Here is a 21,370-nt window from a genome sequence, read left to right as displayed (position 1 = left end):
ACTTCACCTATTGGAGATATGGAATGTGTATGTGTCCAGGAAGATTTCCCTGAAGAATTCCTATCTATATAGAACAGTAAGCTCTTGTAACTGCTGGTGCTATATCCTAAATTCTTTTGTATCTTTCTGCATCTCATACAGTAAGTCTTCTATATTCGGTAAACAATTTATTGCCATTAAAATTTAAAGCAATCTTTATTAACTAGCCTTTTCAATGGTGTGCATGAAGTCAGCTTTAGGATACTTTAATAGAGACAGTTTAGGAAGACACTTTTATTCTTAGAAGATTAAACAACTGAAATCTTACCTGGGTTATAAGGTGATCCCATGATCAATCTTGTCAGATTTAATGGTAGAATCCTATTTAAACAGCAAAGGAATGACAAACACTTATATTCTGAAAAATTATATACATAAATTTATGTACTAAAAATAATGTACAGCTATTAAAAATTGTTTCACTTACATACAGGTTATAAAACAAATTAAATGTTATGTAAAAGCACATATTTTTACACTGTATATCCTGGAATTTTATTTATTACTAATTTGCAAATATCTTTGCATTGCTTGGAAATGTTTAGTGAACCAAGGTCATTGTCTTCTTCAAAGTGATCTAATGTACTGCTATCCAGGACATTGTTCTAGTTCTGACAAATTAGAAGGCAGATAAGAACTCACTTGAGATGTCCGAGGTGACTGGCTTTTTTCTGAGGACTTGCAACTTATTCTTGTTTTAAGTTTAGCAGGGATGTCTTGATTCCTCTTTAGAACTTTAGAATTATGCATACTATTTTGGTCTCTCTGGTTTTCTTTTTCCTCAGTCCAGTGTGATGAAGAGAAATCACTGGTAGAGATATTAGACGCTTCCTCCAAACTTTTATCTTGATCTTTTGAAATATGAAATCTTTTATATGAGAGTACTGGGGATCCAGCTGAAAAAGGTGGGCTAAGAATAGAACTCTTTTCACTGCTATTTTTCCTTATGGACAACCTTGTTTCACTGGACTTGTCTGTTGACTATGTTTTGGATTTTCTGTCCCCAGACTGCTGTCAGGAGCTTGTAAAATTCTGCTGGTGTCTTCAGAACAGCAAGAACTGGTGAAGTCATCTGAATACTTTAGTTCTGAGATGCTTTCAGAGCAACTATTTGTACTTGCATTGTTTTCATTCATATCAGCAGTAAGAATGTCGTTAGAAGTGATTCTGACCTGTTTATCATCTATTTCTTTATCTACTACAATTCTGTCAACTACTGCGACCCGCTGGAAATCACCTGGACTTTGGACTTTCACTTCCACTCTTCCACCCAAAATATTTGTATGAATAAACCTTTCTGAGACAATGGAATGTGCAGGACTCACAATTTCTTCCAGTAAATCATCAACTGTCTTTTCAGTTGCACATTTCAGTTTAGTTTCTTTAGTTGTGCTGGGGTCATCAAAAACTACACTAATTTGCTTTGAGGTATTACTATTTTCAGCAAAAGATGCATCTGAGTTTAAAAACTTATCTTTAGGCAGTTGATGTGGCTTCTGATGTTGTTCTGCAAAACTTAGTATCTTAACTTTGGATGACGGAATTCTGAGTTTTGCACCTAACATTTGTGCTTGCGTTTTTCTATACTGTTCTCTCTTTTCGTGTACTACCAACATATCAGGATTTGTTTGCTTTAAACGTAGCTTAAGTGTGTTTGTTAAGCCATAAAGTAGCTTCCCCCTTGGAACTCTTTTGGGGGGGACACCACCTTTCTTTTCAAAATATTTACCTTTCTTAAGATTTTCAGTTTGGTTCTTTTTATACTGAAGACTCACTGACTTTTCATTTTCCCCCAAAGAAAGCTTATCCTTCGATTCAGATTTACATGTGGAGTTGGCAGAAGATTCTGGTGAGTTCTTGTCCTCGGTTCTATATAACCAGGCTAAATGAGGATGTATATGAGTAGGGCTTGCCATGGGTTGGTTGTATAACAAGGACAACTCAACCAACAAAGCACTTAACAAAGGCAGCTGCCTTACAGTATTGATCCTATTTTGTTCAGTTTGAGGATGGTAAGTAGTCTGGTTACTTGCTCCTACATCCTGAATATGTGTAGGATGTATAAGCACTGCAGGCCTCTCATGTGTTGCAAAATTTGTATGTTCTGGAGGATTAGTATGTGTTGGGGGATGTACAAGTTTTTCTTCCGGAAAAGTACCATCCAATTCCTCAAGTGCATTCATGTGAGGCTCAATAGTGATTTCACCCTGTTTAGGAGGTGTCTTTTCTTGGGTCACATGAGTGTAATACAGAGGAGGAGGGCAAATTATGTTGGTTTCAATGTCTAACTCTGTGACTTCCCGATTTTGGGGGCTAACACTCCTCTCACTGCTACCCTTTGAACAAATAACGGAGTTGGTTTTGCCATTCTCCACGGAAGCCGTGTAATCAGAGTTGGCCTTGCTGTGGAAGACTCCCTCCTTCAAATCCTTCCCTGCCGTTGAGATTTTTACATCCACCAGAGGCTTATCACCATCTCTTGGGCTTGGCTCTGAGTCCGGCTGCCGCAGCTGCTGGTTTTCCTGCAAGGTTTGGGGACTGACCTCCACACCCTCCACTCTACCTCCTGTGGAAGCGACTGGCCTCTCCAGATGGCCCAGCAAGCTGCTTCCCAGGTCAGTCAGGCGGTAGCCCAGGGCAATGTGCCCAATCCGCTCCCCCTCTTGGTTTTGCAGAGGGAAACTTCCCCGATGACCCTGGGAGCAGCCGGAGGCGGCGGGCCCCAGGACCCTGTGGGCCACGGCGGCCAGAGAGATGCTGCAGGCCCCCAGGAGCTGCGGGGCAGGGGTCGGGCGCCCGGGGGGCAGCTGCAGCAGCAAGGTGTAAAGCGGGCTCCGAAGGAGCAAGCGGTGCAGGCTGGCGGGCTGCAGGCGGAAAAGACAGGACTTGCCGCGACCGAAGCTGACCAGGCCGGGCCGAAGTTCCGGGGCGGGGGCGGCGGGCCGGGAGGGTAAACCAGCAGCGTGGGGAAGTCCAGCAGGCGGAAGGCCACGGCGGGGCACAGGCCGCGCGACGACCGCGGCGGCGACGCCTCCTCCGCCGCCGCCGCCGCCGCCGTGACCACGGGCGGCGGCGGCAGCCCGGCTTCAAGACGCACCCAGTCTACGAGCAGCTCCAGCGAGAAGAGCCGCTCGGACAGCGGAGCCGCCATCGCTGTTGCCCTGGGGACGCTGTGAGCTGGAGGTTGAAGTCCATGGTTCTCGCGAGAAACAGGGAGAACCTGGCGCTTGTCTTGTTCTCTCGCGAGACTTGCTAGGGCCCCCACCGGGCACGCCTGAGCTGTGGCAGCCGTGGGAATTTTCGCTGCTCAGTGTATGTCTTTGCTTTCCAGACTGGTGTTAACACAGTGCTTATGATAATACTGAGGCTACGAATGGAAAAAAAAAAAAAAAAAGGCTTATTTTTTGGTTTGGATCACGTTTTCATCACTGCAGTTCCCCTGCAAGTTTGGAGTCAGTTCAGATCTATCAGAGGAACACTAGAAGTAAATCAGGGCTCCCTTTCCAATCTCCAGGCTAAAGAAAGCCAGCTAACTGCCCGCAGCCGTCCTTCTCTGCTGCTGGTCTACTCAGAAGATGAGCACATGGCTCTGAAGCGGCTTGGGAACTCTGTCTGAGTGTGGTGGCACTGGGACACGCACAGTGAGTTTGGCCACATTTCCAATCGAGCCATCACCGTGTAGGAGAGTGATGTCAATGATTCCCATTCAACAAAACAAATGTATTTACATAAACACGGGGGTGGAGGAGATCTTACAGCCCTATCCCAGATTTTCAAGGAGACATAATTCTACCCTCAATAAGCTAGCTAGGTTGAAACCAAGGTTGATAAGTGGCCTTGAATGCCATAGCAAGGAATTTGGACTTCATTCTGTATAAGTTGTTTTGAGTGACTAAATGTTATTATACCTATGTTCGGAAATGTAGCAGGACAGATACAAAGGAGGATTCTGCTAATAAGAAATTGAATTCAGAGCAGTCTTTCTGGGAGGCTGTTGCAGTGGTCTAAGGAGAGAGAACTGTAGCCTGAACGTGGTTAGGGTCAGTGGAGTTGAAAAAGAAGTGACGGATGTAAGAGGTATTTGTGATAGCAGAGTTTAGAGCTTGGTGACCCTGAGAGAGACGTTATGGGTGAAAATTTTCTGCTTCTGTGGGAGAAAAAATTGAGGAGGCACAGATTGGATTTTTCAAAGTTGCTTTGGGTTTTGGGGATATGTAGAGTTTGAGATGCCCGGGGGACATTATGTGAATATGTTCTACTTTAAGCAGCTTTATAATTTATAGTTAAATTATATTACATTGAATGCAAAAACAGCACTGAGAAGCTCAAAAGCAAATTCACAATTGGAAGGGCTTGGTGCTTTAGAGTGAACTCGTGAGGGAGCTTTCATTGCAGTATGTAAGTAGAAGATACTGCTCTTGGCCTTCAGAATCTTACTATCTACTTGCAGAGGAAACTTATCAAGTGACATGCTTAATAGATGGATGACATAGAGCAATAAATTACAGCATGTTTACAAGTAAAAAGCAATGCGGTATTGAGTCCATGTGTGCCAGACAAACACAGTAGGTAAAGTTCCTCATTGAAGACATCCTGCAGTAAGTGTTTTGAGTAAGGTTAATAATGTGGAATATTAGCACTTTGTAGGTGGACAGGGAAACCAATGTACCTCCTCTATAAGGACATTACTTCTATAATATATAAGGTTTCTACAGGACTAATAATTTCTCTGCCCAGACACTCTACATCACTGGTATTACAGTACATGAATAAGATTTTATAACTGTAAATAATGTAAATAATGTTAAATGTAGTGAGTGAATGTTTAGCTATGACAATTAAAAATTTTCTATGTTCATAGGCCAAACATGGAAAAATAGCACAGAGCAGTGGGTGAGAGCCTCAAGTTTTTAGGCAAACTACCTGGCTGAAATCCTGGCTCTGTGATCTCATACTAGTTTCTCAACAGTTTGTGAATTGTTTCCTCATCCAAAAAATGAGGTAGTTATAGTGTAAACTTCATAAATATAAGTATTAAGTGAATTAGTAGTCACAAAATTCTTAGAAAAGTGCCTGGCACATAGTAAATACTTGTTAAAATAAATGTTATTTTATTTATTATTTGCTGAATAGCAGACACTTTTTAAATTGAATTGTAGTTGATTCACAATGTTGTGTTAGTTTCAGGTTTACAGTACAGTGATTCAGTTATACATATATATGCATATTCTCTCAGATTCTTTTCCATTATAGGTTATTACAAGATATTGAACATAGTTCCCTGTGCTATACAGTAAGTCCTTGTTGTTTATCTACTTTATATATAGTAGTCTGTATCTGTTAATCCCAAATTCCAAATTTATCCTCCTCACCCTGTATCCCTTCGGTAACCATAAGTTTGTTTTCTATGGCTGTTACTTCTGTTCTGTAAATGATTTGTATCATTTTTTTTTAGATTCTGTATATAAGTGATGTCATATGATACTTGTCTTTCTCTGTCTTCACTTAGAATGATAATCTTTAGGTCCATCCGTGTTGCTGCAAACAGCATTATTTCATTCTTTCTCATGGCTGAGTAATATCCAATTGTGTGTGTGTGTCTGTGCATATATATATATATATATATATATATATACACACACATATATATATATATATACACACACATATATATATATATACACACATATATATATATATATGTATATATATATATATATATATATATATATATATATATATATATATAGTTCTTTACACCAGTGCTTCCTTTTCCCCATCTAAAAGAACAGAACCTACAAAAAGCTTACAGCTAACAGCAGACTTAATGGTAAGAAAATAGAAGCTTTCTCACTAAGATCAGGAACCAGGCAAGGATGTCCCCTTTCACCACTTCTTTTCAACATTGAGCTGGAAGTCCTAGCAATAACACAATTAGAAAAGAGGAGGAAATAAAAGGTATACAGATTGAGAAAGAAAGAATAAAATTGTTTTTGCAGATGACATGATTGTCTTATGTAGAAAATCTGGAAGAATTGACAAACTCTTAGTATTAATCAACGACTATAACAAGGTTGCAGGATATCAGATTAATATACAAAAGTCAATAGCTTTTCTATGTAGCAGCAATTAACAAATGGAATTTGAAATTAAAAACATAATATCTTTACGTTAGCCCCCAAAATGAAATACTTAGGTATAAATCTAACAAAATATGTACAAGATCTGTATGAGGAAAACTAGAAAGCTCTTAACCAAGGAAATCTGAGAAAAACTAAATAAATGGAGAGATAGTCCGTGTTTATGGATAGGAAGATTCAATATTGTCAAGACGTCACTTCTTCCCAACTTGATCTATAAATTTAATGCAATGACAATCAAAAGCCTGGCAAGTTATTTTGCAGATATCAACTAACTGATTCTAAAATTTATATGGAGAGGTAAAAGACCCAGAATAGACAACACAATATTGAAGAACAAAGTTGGAGGACTGACACTACAGGACTTCAAGACTTACTCTACAGCTACGGTAATCAAGACAGTATGGTATTTGCAAAAGAATAGGCAAACAGATCAGTGGAACAAGATAAAGAGCCCAGAAATGAATCCACATACCTACTGTTAACTGATCTTTGACAGAGGAGTGAAGGCAACACAATGGGGCAAAAACAGTCTTTTTGACAAATGGTCCTGGAACAACTGTACATCCACATTCAAAAAAAGAAAAGGAAAAAAATTAAGACAAAGACTTTACACCCGTGACAAAAATTAAGTCTAAATGGATTACAGACCTATAAAACTCCTAGAAGATAATAAGAAAAAATCTAGATGATCCTGGGTTTTAGTGATGACTTTTTAGATACAACACCGAAGGCATGATCGATGAAAGAAAGAATTGATAAGCTGGATTTTATTAAAATTAAAAAGTTCTGTTTTGTGAAAGATACTGTCAAGAGAGTGAAAAGACAAGCCGCAGACTGGGAGAAAATATTTGCAAAAGTCATATTTATACAAAAACTGTTATCCAAAATATACGAAGAACTCTTAAAAGGCAACAGTAAGAAAACAAACAACCCAACTATAAGAAATGGGCCAAAAACCTGAACAGACACCTCACCAAAGAAGGGATACAGATGGCAAATAAGCATATAAAAAGATGCTCCAGGTCATATGTCATCAGGGAAATGCAAATTAACACAACGATGAGATGCCACTGCACGTCTATTAGAATCAGCAAAATCCAGAACACTGACAACAACAAATTTTAGCAAGGATTTGGAGCAAAAAGGACCCTTATTCTTTGCTGCTGGGAATGCAACATGGTACAGCAACTTCAAAAGACAGTTATATCTTAAAAATCTCAACATACTCTTACTATTAAGATCCAGCTATCATGCTCCTTGGTATTTACCCAAAGGAACTGAAAACTTATATTCACACAAACTCTTGTACATAGATGCTTATAGCAGATTTTTTTCAGAATTGCCAAAATGACAACCAAGCAACCAAAGTGTCCTTCAGCAGGTTAATGGATAAACAAACAGTGGTACAACCAAGACGATGGAACATTATTCACTGCTAAAAAGAAATGAGCTATTGAATATTGAAGATGGAAGATAAAAAAGAACATCTTCGGTGTATTATGCTTTATTATTTCAAGGAAAGTAAAAACGCAACTGAAAAGCAAAAAAAGATTTGTGCAATGTATGGAGACGGTGCTGTGACTGCTCGAATGTGTCAAAAGTGGTTTGAGAAGTTTCATGCTGGAGATTTCTTGCTGGACGATGCTCCACGGTTGGGTAGACCAGCTGAAGTTGACAGTGATCAAATCGAAACAATAACTGAGAACAATCAACGTTATACCACACGGGAGATAGCTGACATACTCAACATATCCAAATCAAGTGCTGAAAATCATTTGCACCAGCTTGGTTATGTGAATCGCTTTGATGTTTGGGTTCCACGTAAGTAAAGCGAAAAAAGCCCTTCTTGACCATATTTCTGCATGCGATTCGCTACCGAAACAGAATGAAAATGGTCTGTTTTTAAAACAAATTGTGACGGACGATGAAAAGTGGATACTGTAGAATAATGTGGAATGGAAGAGATTGTGGGGGAAGCGAAATGAACCACCACCAACCATACCAAAGGCCAGTGTTCATCCAAAGAAAGTGATGTTGTGTATATAGTGGGATTGGAAGGGAGTCCTCTATTATGAGCTCCTTCCGGAAAACCAAACAATTAATTCCAACAAGTACTGCTCCCAGTTAGACCCACTGAAAGCAGCACTCGATGAAAAGAGTCCAGGATTAGTCAACAGAAAACGCATAATCTTCCATCAGGATAATGCAAGACCGCATGTTTCTTTGACGACCAGGCAAAAACTGTAACAGCTTGGCTGGGAAATTCTGATTCATCTGTCGTATTCACCAGACATTGAGCCTTGGGATTTCCATTTATTTCAGTCTTTACAAAATTCTCTTAATGAAAAAAATGTCAATTCCCTGGAAGACTGTAAAAGGCGCCTGGAACAGTTCTTTGCTCAAAAACAAAAAAAGCTTTGGGAAGGTGGAATTATGAAGTTGCCTGAAAATGGCAGAAAGTAGTGGAGCAAAAGGGTGAATACGTTGTTCAATAAAGTTCTTGGTGAAAATGAAAAGTGTGTCTTTTATTCTTACTTAAAAAAACCAAGGCACGGGCTTCCCTGGTGGCGCAGTGGTTGAGAGTCCACCTGCCGATGCAGGGGACACGGGTTCGTGCCCTGGTCTGGGAGGGTCCCACATGCTGCGGAGCAGCGGGGACCGTGAGCCATGGCCGCTGAGCCTGCGCGTCCGGAGCCTGTGCTCCGCAACAGGACAGGCCACAACAGTAAGAGGCCCGCGTACTGCAAAACAAACAAACAAACAAAAAACCCGAGGCACTTTTTGGCCCACCCAATATATCTTACTAAGTGAAAGAAGCCAATCAGAAAAGACTACATATTGTATGGTCCAACTACTTGACATCTGGAAAAAGCAAGCTATGGAAATAGTAAAAAATAAAATAAAAAATCAGTGGTTTCCAGGGAGACTAGGGGAGAGGGTGGGATGAAATGATGAAGTGCAGAGGATTTCTAGTGAAAATACTCTGTATGACACTATAATGATGGATATATGTCTTCCAACATTTGTCCAAATCATAGAATGTACAATACCAAGAGTGCACTCTGATGTAAATTAACCATGGACTCTGGGTGATTATGATGTATCAGTGTAGGTTCATCCACTGTAACAAGTGCACCACTCTGGTGGGGATGTTGGTAATGGCGGGGAGGGGGACATGCTTCTGTGGGGGGCAGGGGATATATGGGCACTCTCTCTACACTTTCTGCTCCATTTTTCTGTAAACCTAAAACTGCTCTAAAAAATAAAGCTTGTTTAAAAAGAAGAATATAACAAAGAGATAGAAGATATAATAAAAATAATTAAAGAGTTAAAACAAGAGATAATTCTAAAAGGAAAATGGAAAAAATACAGGAAACACAATCCATAACTGTAATAAACAGAAATGTAAAAAGTTGGGTTAAACCTCTTCCCCTTTACTGAAGTTAAAACCCCCTCACAAATGCGCGTTAGGCATGGCAAGTCTGGGAACCTCAGTTCTGAGGATTGCTTGAGAGACAGACTGGGATTCAGGAGACAGGTCTCCGGTCCTTGGCTTTTCCTCCACTGTCTTCCAATGGCTTGTATTTCAGGTTTTAGATACATCTTATATTCCTGGAGCAAGATCTCAGTTAGAAGCAGACTCCCACAATCATTCTTTCAGGCCCTAAAATAAAAGCCTAAACAGAAAGATGCCATCTCCCAGGACCTGAGATGAAAGTCCTGAAATCTCAGCCAAATACCCGCCTCTCTCCTAACTGAGTTACACATGGACTTCCCACAACTTACACACTGTAAGCAACTGGAAATTTTATAACACTCGCCTTGACATATTCTATTATTGGTAAAGATGACATGACTTTAATGCTCAGAATGTGTGCAATGCTTGAATTCAGATATCCTGTTCTTTGTTTCTTTTTCTTTTTTCATCCCTTTCTGTTTCTAAACTTCTGGATAGGGGGCACCATAGCTTTTCCATTATGCTGTCATTAAATCAGGGACAGAGTTATGATCAGAACTCTGATTACCACTTCCCATATCATACACAGGAAAGAGCTATTGTGAATAGGTACAGATAATCTAAAGAAATTCTGTTAATGTCTTTCAGGTACAAAGGCTCTGCATTGCCTTTTCAATGTTTATTTTAAACTTGCCAGAACTTGATATGGGAAATTCCTTCACTTAAGAAGAAGGACAAAGAGGAAGACTGGCTGGTGGGAGGGAAGAGGGGATGGGGGTTGGAGAGAAAGCAAAGGAACCACTAATGGTAAAGGGAAAGAGTGGCCGAAACCCCAGTCTTGATAATTCTCTCTTCCAGAAAGGAGTGGGGAAGAGAAATCATGCAGCATCTTAAGGCATTGAAGACGGATTCATTAATAAGCTAAATGGTGCACACGGTTGATAGTGGTTTAGTGAGACTGACGTGCCTGTCCTTGGCAATCAGCAACATGGCAAAGGGCAGTCGACATAGGCTTTAAGTCCGGCAGTCCTGGATTAAAATATCAGCTTCTCCATTTCATAACCACGTCACTCTGGGATGATAAGTTCATCACCTCTGGGAGGTTTCCTTCCAGGATATCTCATACGTTCTCAAACTGTAGTGTGTATGTTAATATGCAGATTCTTTGGTTCTACCTCCATGGATTTTGATTTACTAAGTCTGAAAATGGGCCCATAGATACACATTTTTAACTAGGATCCCAGATGATTCTGAGAACCATTACCCTAATTTCTGGCATATTGCAGGCAGATGTATTACTCTCTGTGACGTTTGTAACAAGTAGAATGTTATTATCATCAAGCCAGTAGAATAGCAGAAAGATTTTCCATTTGAAATGGAGGGAAAGAAATGGGGAGCCTTTAGCAATGAAGCATTACTGTCAACATGCCCTAAACCAGGAGAAGCAAATACAGCAGGTATAACAGCCCATCTTACAGATTCTAAGAAACCCTCTCAATAGACTGAATCCTGCCAGCCAAGACACCAAGGCCATTGTCCTGGTTCAGGGAAGACTGGCTATAAGTTCCTTGGCCTGGATACCCTTCTGCCTTCAGTTATGGGGGAAGGCTGAAAGATATAATTTAACTCATGAATTCTTTCTTTCCCATGCAAATCAACACTGTTGGGCCTTTTGGCCTAGACAATCTTGTCAAGGCTAATGTAAGTAGATGCTCTCTTTAATGGAATGGGGTTTTAAATTGGGTTTATTTTAAATGGCAACCCACATAATTTAGACTCCACCAAAAGATAACCAGCTGTTGTTTCTATAATTAGTAAGATACTTATCTTTTAAAATCTGGGAAATAAACCAAGCCTTGATAGCTTCATCAAGCAGACCAGTCCTTCAGGAGATTTTGACCATAAACAAGCTGGATGTACACTAAAATTACTCTCTAGAAACTTCCATTTTTGTAGTACTTCTTCTGTGTGCTTGCCACTAGATTAGGTCCTTTACAAATTAACTCCATTTAACCTTCAGAGCAACCCCATGAAATTATTGATAATAAAACTAACTTGGAGAAGTCAAAAAATGTATACAAGTATGAATTTACACAACAAATAAGTGGAGAAGCTGGCATTAAAATTCAGTTCTGCCTATCTGAGGGAAAAAAAAAGCTTACGTTCATCCCAATAAATTCCCTTAGCTTATTCACCTCTGCTCAAAGAGAGTATTAATATATAGAAAACTGACAATGTCCAATTCATAAATGTATTTTGATACAGAGAAACAGTTAAATAATACCACAAGGAAGCTAAGAGGCAAACACAGGGTGTAGTATGTTCTATGAGATAACTGACCCAGTTTAAACAAGTCAAGGGCACAGAGAAAGAGGAAGAAGAGAAGGAGGCTGCTCCAAATTGAGCTGTAAGAGACAGAACCACCGATGTCAAGTGTGGACCTTCTTTGGATTCTTATGCAAAGTATCTAAGAAAGAGCATGTTTGAGACAATAGGGGCAATTTGAATGTAAATGCCTATCATTTTAGATGATACAAAAGAGTTATTGTTAACATTAAGTGTGTGAATCTCATTAAGATTATTTAAGAAAATATTCCTGTGTATGAGAGATGCTAGCTGAAGTTGTAGGAATGAAGGGACAATGCCTGGAACACTTTATAATGCCTCAGGATTCTTCTAAAAAATGGAATAAGTAAAGCAAATGTGCCAATCTTGATAATTATTGAATCTATGTGATGGGTATGCGTGAGTTCATTATGTTATTTTCTATACTTTTGTGTATGTTCTGAACCTTGTGTAATAAAAAAAAAATTAGTGAGTTTTGTTTCCCAGGTTTCTTATCAGATCAGTCCTGTGATCTTTGAACTTACAACAGTGTAGTTCTGGGTCTTCAGTACTGTAGAAATTAACCATGATGTATAATGATGTTCCGGGAGGGGAACTTCTTTTCCTTGCTGGAGTTGTGAGCTTCTGGACTACTCAGAATTAAGTTCTGATGGCTGTCCCAAGTAGCCTCTTAAAATAAGGAGTATTTGTAAGTAGGTTATATATAAATAGCAGGCCTCCTATTTATAGATCTTAAAAGGGCAAGCATGTTTGGAATTCCTTCTGACCTTGCCTCATTTCTCAATGCCAGCTGCATATCTACAGCAAGAAACCCCCTCTCCACCTTTCCTGTGTATGTATATGTTATCTCTTAATTACTGCTTCAACTTTCCACCAGCTATTTTAAGGTAACAGGCACAATTTACATTTAAAAGTTTATTTTTCCTTAAAATATGCATGTGTTTATCATGTCTGGAACTGGAACTTCCAAAGGGAAATTTGGCTCTGTAGGTAGGTGTATATGTATCAATCATAAAATGTTAAATACACAATGACGTTTCCAAATTTTAAATAGCAACACAGGAACCTCTAAGACCAGATCTCAACCAACTTCCCACCTTTATTCTTTAAGTTTATTCTTTAATTTCAAAATCAATTTTATTGCAGCCAAAACAGTGGAATTAACTATATATAGTTAATATATATATTATATATATATATATATAACTTAAAATATAAGCTTTAAGTTATAGGGAATAAAGTTTACTTTGGCAGAGAGTTAAAATTAAAGTTGCATATATTACTAACATAACTCAACATCCTTAATTTGGTATAAGTGTGACTCATTTTCTTGTTTTCCTATGTTCTTCACCTATTAATGCCTCCCTTCCCCACCTCCCCTAACCCTTGGCAACCACTGATCTTTTTTCCTGTCACCACAGTTGTGCCTTTTCCAAAATATAAAGTTGAAATTATAGGGTGTGTAGCCTTTTCAGATTGGCTTCTTTCACTTAGCAATATGTAGTTAAGTTTCCTCCATGACTTTTCATGGCTTGATTGCTCCTTTCTTTTTAGTGCTGAATAATATTCCATTGTCTGGATGGACCACAGTTTATTTATCCATTCACCTACTGAAGACTATCTGGGTTGCTTCCAGGCTTTGGCAATTATGAATAAAGCCACTATAATTATCTATGTGTAAATTTTTGTGAGTGTATAAGTTTCACCTTGTTTGGATAAATACCGGGGAGCATGATCACTGAATCGTAGGGTAAGAGTATGTTTAGTTTTGTGAGAAGTTGCCAAACTGTCTTCCAAAGTGGCTCTACCATTTTGCATGCTCACCTTTATTTCTGTAGTCCAAATTGAACCATTTACTTTTCCTCTTTTATACACATAGCTTCCTATTCTCAGTGCCAGATTTATGGTCTGCTTTCCCTCTGCCTAGAATACTCTTTCCTTCTCCACAGGCCTCAAACTTGAGCTCTCTGTAAAGTCTAACTCAAATACCATGGCCTTTTTGAAATTCTTTTCTGGTGGTCCTGGCTGGAAGTGATCTTTCTTTTCCCAAAGCGCTGAATCTCTTTTGTGAACTCTTTTTCTGTCTTAGCGTATTCTTCTTACATACATGAGTTACTGCCCCTCGTTCCCCATAAGCTCCTCGATAATGTTCTTTCTTTCAGTGAACATAGAGCCTTATTTCTGTACATTGGACTTGGATATATTTGACATATTTCTAAGTGAAGACTATAATCCCTTATATGACTTGCTTGTGCAGAGCACAAAGTTTGGAAAATATCCTGAGCTAAAAACTTAAAAAGCAAATAATTAAAAGAAAGCTCTGATTCCTTCCAATTTGCAGTGTTCTTCTTTGTGTGTAATAGTGTTTTCTAGAAACCAAGGATAACCTCACAGAATGCGTGGCCCTTTGCAAAGAGACCCTACTGCATTCAGTTTGCCTTAGATTTTGAAGTCATTGTTGACTGAATCCAAGACCCTAGGTATTAGACAAAAGTAAACAGGATTAAATGCTCTTCTCTTCATGCCAATTTTATGATATGAGGGCTTCTCTGCAGGTTTCCTTTCTGTCGAGGCACTGGGTGTGAACATTCTCTGAAGACTGGTTGGTGCCCACCTGACAGTAAGAGGGCAAGGACCCCTGCTGCAGCCACAGCTGAGGCTGTAAATGATACCAGGCAATTGTGAGCTCTGCCTTCTTTGAAATGAGTACTCTTAATGTATGCAATGTCCGAAGGAAACTGTAATCCAGCCCAGCTAAAAATAGACTCTGTATTCACTTAGCTCAGATTTTCTTAAATTGTTCCTCCCTTTCTTGGAAATGTCAGTCTTCTCCTTTGTTTCTCCACTCCCCACCTGCAAAGCCTGGCCTATCGGGGCAATACTACTTGCCATAAATACAAATAATTCAATATATAAGGGTGGCTACTCAACTCACGTTGCCCAGGCCCCACATAAAGATCACACTTCACACCCATGGCTACTGTCAAAAAAAAAAAAAAGGAAAAGAACATGTATTGGCCAGGACGTGGAGAAATTAGAACCCTGTGCACTGTGGGTGGGATTGTAAAATGGTGCAACCGCTATGGAAAAGAGCATGGCAGTGTTATATGGACTGACTTGTGTCCTCCCAAAATTCATATGTGGCAGTACTAACCCCCAAAGTCACTGCTTAGAGATAGGGCTTTTAAGGGGTAATTAATGTTAAATGATGTCATTAAGGTAGAGCCAAAATCCAATAAGACTGCTGTCCTTATAAGAAAAAGAAGAGACACCAGGAGTGTGCGCACACAGACAAAAGGCTATATGAGGACGCTGAGAAGGTGGCCGTCTGCAAGCCAAGGAGAGAGGCCTCACCAGAAACCAGTCCTGCCTGGACCTTGATCTTGAACTTCCAGCCTCCAGAACTGTGAGAAAATAAATTTCTGTTATTTAAGCTGCCAAGTCTTGGTATTTTGTTATGGCAGCCCTAGCTGACTGATACAAGTAGCTCCTCAAAAATTAAAACTAGAACTGCTTTATGATTTAGCAATCCCACTTCTGGACATATATTCAAGAGAATTGAAAGCAGGGTCTTGAAAAGATATTTGCACACCGGTGTTCATAGCAGCACTATTCACAATAATCAAAAGGTAGAAGCAACCCAAATATCCATCAATAGTTGAATGGATAAACAAAAGGTGGTCTATCCATACAATGGAATATTATTCAGCCTTAAAAAGGAAGGAAATTCTGACACCTGCTACAACACGGATGAATCTCAAAGACATTAGACCAAGTGAAACAATCCAAGCACAAAAGGACAAATACTGTATGATTCTATGTATATAAGGTACCTGGAAGAGTCAGATTCATAGAGACAGAAAGTAGTATGGTGGCTACTGGGGGCAGAGGGAGAGGAAATGGAGAGGGGTTGTTTGAAGAGTGTAGAGTTTAGGGCTTCCCTGGTGGCGCAGTGGTTGAGAATCTGCCTGCCAATGCAGGGGACAGGAGTTCGAGCCCTGGTCTGGGAAGATTCCACATGCCACAGAGCGACTAAGCCCGTGCGCCACAACTACTGAAGCCCATGTGCCACAACTAATGAAGCCTGTGCGCCTAGAGCCCGTGCTCCACAACAAAAGCCACTGCAATGAGAAGCCCGTGCACCGCAATGAAGAGTAGCCCCTGCTCACCACAACTAGAGAAGGCCTGAACGCAGCAACGAAGACCCAACGCAGCCAATAAATAAATAAATAAATAAAATTGAGTTTCAGTTTTGAAAGATAAAGTTCTGGAGGTCTGTTTCATAACAACATGAATATACTTAACACTAGTGAACTGTACACCAAAAAATGGTTGAGATGGTAAATTTATGTGTTTCTAATGAAATAATTTCAAAAACAATTTAAATATGATAAAAAATTTTTATGGGTAAACATGGTCAGAGAAAAGGAAGATGAGTGAACGCCTCTAGAAATGTGGGCTATGATGATTCTCCTGCACCCAAGAGTGAATTGAATTAGTCATCTGAGCAAGAGGTTTTTTCAAACACGTCCAACAAGCTTCTTTATATTAGCATCATAGGCAGACACCATTGTCATAAGCTGGTGATTCTTTGGTACTCGATCCAGGAAAAATTGTCACAAGGCAGGACACATGAGCCCTCCCATCCTCTGTGTCCTCACAGCATGCAAAGTCCTCTTACCATGATGTATCTGCCTGAACCTGCCCCACCCACACTGCACCCCCATACGCACAACCCCCCTCCACCCACAATGCACCCTGACACTGCCTCAATTCTTTCCCTTTTTCTCTTTACCCCATTCATCGCTCATTAGCTCTGCCAAGCCCTCTAGATTTTTTAATTAGCTAACATTTAATTTGGGGATGCTTATAATGATGACTGTTATTTTTCCTAAATAACAATAAAAAACACTCACAAGGTTTTTTCGAAAATGTCTTCCAAACGGAGTGAAAATATTATATTTCATTTACTAGAACATGCGTTGGAAAGAGTCTTCATTCTTGAAATCTTGTTTTTAGTGAATGTTAATCTTGTCCCCTGAATCCAGATGCTTTTGCTTTGATTTACGATTTCATGATTTTTCCTAAAGAACACTTTATGCTCCATCTTGTGGGTGTCTGTTGTATATATGTCATCATGAAAACATCTGCTCTAAATTTGTATTGTAATTTAGATTTCTCATGATTTTAGATTTTACGTCACAACTAACTCCTAAAGCCTGATGACCTAAAAAGCACTAACTTAATGAATGTATACTTAGAGGAAAGGGGGAAAGGTATAACTTGGGATATTTTTCTTCCTAAATATTACCAACTCAACTAACAAGTGCTTAGTTGAATAAAAATCACAAAGTCTGGGTTTTTACTGATGGATGCTTACTTGTATAAAAACCAGTAAGACTGAGTCCTTTTATACTGTTGTTTCCCTCAAAAATTCAGTGTATATTGATAGACGGAACTGTCTCAAAGACTTTCCCCAAAGAGTAGCTCTATCATGTTTTCATACATAAATGGCAATCAATGCAAAAATCATTTAACTTGGCATTCACTGCAAATTAAACAAAACAAGTATTTAGTATTTTGAAAAGACACCCTGATAAAATCTAAATATGTAAAGTGAACACATTTGCAAAACTTGGGAGTTGTAAACATGTAAAGAACCTCACATTTTATAATTGAATTATTCTCCTTTATCTGAAATTCCCAGTTCCTTTCCTATCATCTTCTGTTTGTTTGTTTTTTTAAGATTTTTTTGATGTGGACCACTTTTTAAAAGTCTTTATTGAATTTGTTACAATATTGCTGCTGTTTCATGTTTTTGGTTTTTTGGCAGAGAGGCATGTGGGATCTTAGCTCCCCGACCAGGGATCAAACCCACACTCCCTGCATTGGAAGGCGAAGTCTTAACCACTGGACCGCCAGGGAAGTCCCTCCTATCATCTTCCTTTGATCAGAATCTGTGGGTTTCTGATCTGTGCAACATCAGAGCCATTGACACTAGTTTGACCACTTTTTATTCTGAAATAAGGTGAGGTTCCATCATCATTTTGTAGGAGTGTTAGAATTAGTAACAATAGTTTGTTTTTGTACATATGTGGGATAGGTTCTGAGTAATAGAATACCTGGGTCAAAGGGTACTTACATATTTAGTTTTGATAACAACACAACAAAAATTTTTAATTTCTTTAAAAAATTAAAAAAATTTTTATTGAAGTATAGTTGATTTACAATACTGTGTTAGTTTCAGGTGTACAGCAAAGTTAATCAGTTTCACATATATATTCTTTTTCAGATTCATTTTCATAATAGGTTATATTGAATATAGTTCCCTGTGGAACTATACAGTAGGACTTTGTGGTTTATCTATTTTATATACAGTAGTGTGTATCTCTTAATCCCAAACTCCTAATTTATCCCTCCCCTACCTTTTCCTTTTGGTAACCATAAATTTATTTTCTACGTCTGTGAGTCTGTTTCTGTTTTGTAAATAAGTTCATTTGTATCATTTTTTTAGAAATATGCCAAAATTAGTATCCAGAAGAACCATATCAATTTACACTCTCACTAGCTTCAGCTAGTGTCAATATTTTTATTTTTTTGTTAGTGTTGTAGATAAAAAATGATATCTCATTTGTTTCTAATTTGAATTTTTCTGATTACTTAATGAAATTAACAGCTTGTAGTATATTTATTATCTCTATTCTTTTGACTATCTTCCTGTGGATCGTTTTCTTTTTCCTATTAATTTATAGGAGCTTTTTACAAGCATATATATGTGTATGTGTGTGTGTGTGTGTGTGTGTGTGTATGTGTGGGTTTTTAATATTTCCAGTTTGTGGATTATGTTTTAACTTTCTTTATAGTAAACTTTTATGGACATCTGTTCTTAATTAAAGTGTAGTCACATTTATCATTCCTTATGTTTTTATTAGTGATTTCTGTGTCTTGTACAATAAATCTGTACTCTGAGGTCATAGATATTTTACCCTGTATTTTCTTTTAAAATGTTTTAAGTTTTGCCTTTTACACATGATTATACCTAGAAGTGATTTTTTGTATCTAGTGTAAGAATCTGCCTGCCAATGCAGGGGACACGGGATCGATCCCTGGTCAGGGAAGATCCCACATGCCGCAGAGCAACTAAGCCTGCACACTGCAACTACTGAGTCCTCACGCTGCAACTACTGAATCCACATGCTGAAACTACTGAAGCCCGTGTGCCTAGAGCCCATGCTCCACAACAAGAGAAGCCACTGCAATGAGAACCCATGCACTGCAACAAAGAGTAGCCCCCGCTCGCTGCAACTAGAGAAAGCCTGCACGCAGCAACGAAGACCCAACGCAGCCCCCCCAAAAAAGAAATGTAAAAATAAAAGTCCATTCTTTCCCCTGATAATCTGTAAATGCTGTCCCTGTCATATATCACTTTATTGCACTTAGAGTTCTGTTTCTTAATTTTCTACTTCTGTTTCATAATTTATTTTTATCTGTCCTTGTGTCAATACCAATACCGTCTTAATTACTATAACTTCCTAAAAAAAAAATCTTCGGGCTTCCCTGGTGGTGCAGTGGTTAAGAGTCCGCCTGCCGATGCATGGGACACAGGTTTGTGCCACAGTCCGGGAAGGTCCCACATGCCACGGAGCGGCTGGGCCTGTGAGCCATGGCCGCTGAGCCTGTGCGTCCGGAGCCTGTGCTCCGCAACGAGAGATGCCACAACAGTGAGAGGTCCACGTACCACAAAAAAAAAAAAAAAAAAAAAAAATCTTCCTATCCAGTAGGGAAAATCCCATTTTCTTCTTCTTCTTCGAAATGCCTTCTTTAATCTTGGGCTTTTCTCTTGGGTACACATTTCAGAGTTGGTTTAAGTCCCTGGAAAAGCACTATTGAGATTTTTGTTGGAATATCTGCATCCGTTTGGGAAGAAGTCATGACATCTCAAGATTATTGAATCTTTCCATATAATAACATGCTATATCTCTCCATTTATGTAGGCTTTCTTTAATGTCTCAATAATTCTCCATAAATGTCTTGCACAGCTTTTCTCAGATTTATTTCTAGACACCCTATCTATTTGTTTCTATTATAAATATCTTCTTTTTCTTTTTCTTTTCTTTTTTTTGCGGTACGCAGGCCTCTCACTGTTGTGGCCTCTCCTGTTGCGGAGCACAGGCTCTGGATGTGCAGGCTCAGCGGCCATGGCTCACGGGCCCAGCTGCTCCACAGCATGTGGGATCTTCCCAGACCGGGGTATGAACCCGTGTCCCCTCCATCGGCAGGGAGACTCTCAACCACTGTGTCACCAGGGAAGCCCTAAATACTTTCTTTTAATAAGCTGTGTTTTTAACTGTTGCTGATGTGTAGAAACACAGTTGGTTTTTGAATATTGATTTTATATCCAACCAACATGCTAAACTCTTACTAATTCTAATAATTTATTTTTATTTATTATGTATAAAATAATGTCATCCATAAAAACAGTATTTTTGTTTCTTCCTTTCTAAGCCTTATACTTTTCACTTTTTCTTATCTTACTTCACTTTTTAGACCTCCAGTAAAATGTGAGGTAAATGGATATTTTTAGGTATATAACAACAGTTCTTAAGAGATCATAGTCTTTTTAAAAAGGCAAAGATATTCCATCTGTTTTCTCCACACACTAAGTAGAAAGAATAATAATATTACAATACCACGAGTGCATGTGTCTTCTTTCCCTTTTTACTTCCTCACAGTTCTCTCTTAACCTGGAATATTATTTTCCAAAGGCTATAAATTACAGAATCCCTTAGAGGGCAAAGTAGAGGTCCCCCCTTGGGGCTTGAGGTACATGCAACAGATTTCCTGTCTGGAATCATGGGAGAGCCAAACATATTGTTATTAACTACCCTATAGAAATTTTTTCTTTTTTAGAAAAGTAAAATTAGAGGTATTTTACCATAAAACCTAGGACAGATAATTCTCCAGAGACAGAAAACTATCTGACAGAGTAAGAGCCCAGGATTGCATTTTACTTGTGGTTCCAACACGGGTTTGCCTGTAGGCAGTGCTGACTCTCGGGTGCTTAGCTTTCTGGGGTACACGCTGGACATGATATCACATGAGATCATATTACTTCATGAAGAAGATGTGAAAACCAATGACCTAAAGTTTGGAAAGGATTTCAATTCCCCAGGAAAGTGAGTACAATAAAAAAAAAATAGTGGTTATTATTACAACAACTATAATGATATATAATTCTTCAAATGCAATGCCATAGACTCGTGGGTGCTTACTAAATATTAATTGAATGAATTAATGAACAAATAAAAGATTCACCATTAAAAAACAATCTAATAAATCACCTTATTGTTTTCAAGATTCAAAAGTATCACATTTTTATTGCTGT

General features: G+C 38.8%; 1 protein-coding gene across 1 annotated transcript; it reads right to left on the bottom strand.

The window, feature by feature from the left end:
* Nucleotides 1–512: 512 nt before the first annotated feature.
* On the bottom strand, nt 513–3,190 carry MAP10 (microtubule associated protein 10; the record flags this gene model as incomplete). The annotated part of the gene is given in 4 exon segments (XM_081230906.1): nt 513–642; nt 644–1,013; nt 1,016–2,977; nt 2,980–3,190. Coding segments are annotated over 4 exon segments (2,673 nt in total).
* Nucleotides 3,191–21,370: the final 18,180 nt, after the last annotated feature.

The sequence above is a fragment of the Mesoplodon bidens genome (assembly GCF_964165515.1).
Source record: "Mesoplodon bidens genome assembly, chromosome: 1".
NCBI classification, from domain to species: Eukaryota; Metazoa; Chordata; class Mammalia; order Artiodactyla; family Ziphiidae; genus Mesoplodon; species Mesoplodon bidens.
The sequence above is the reverse complement of the archived record's forward strand: the minus strand, read 5'-3'. Positions and strand labels throughout refer to the sequence as shown.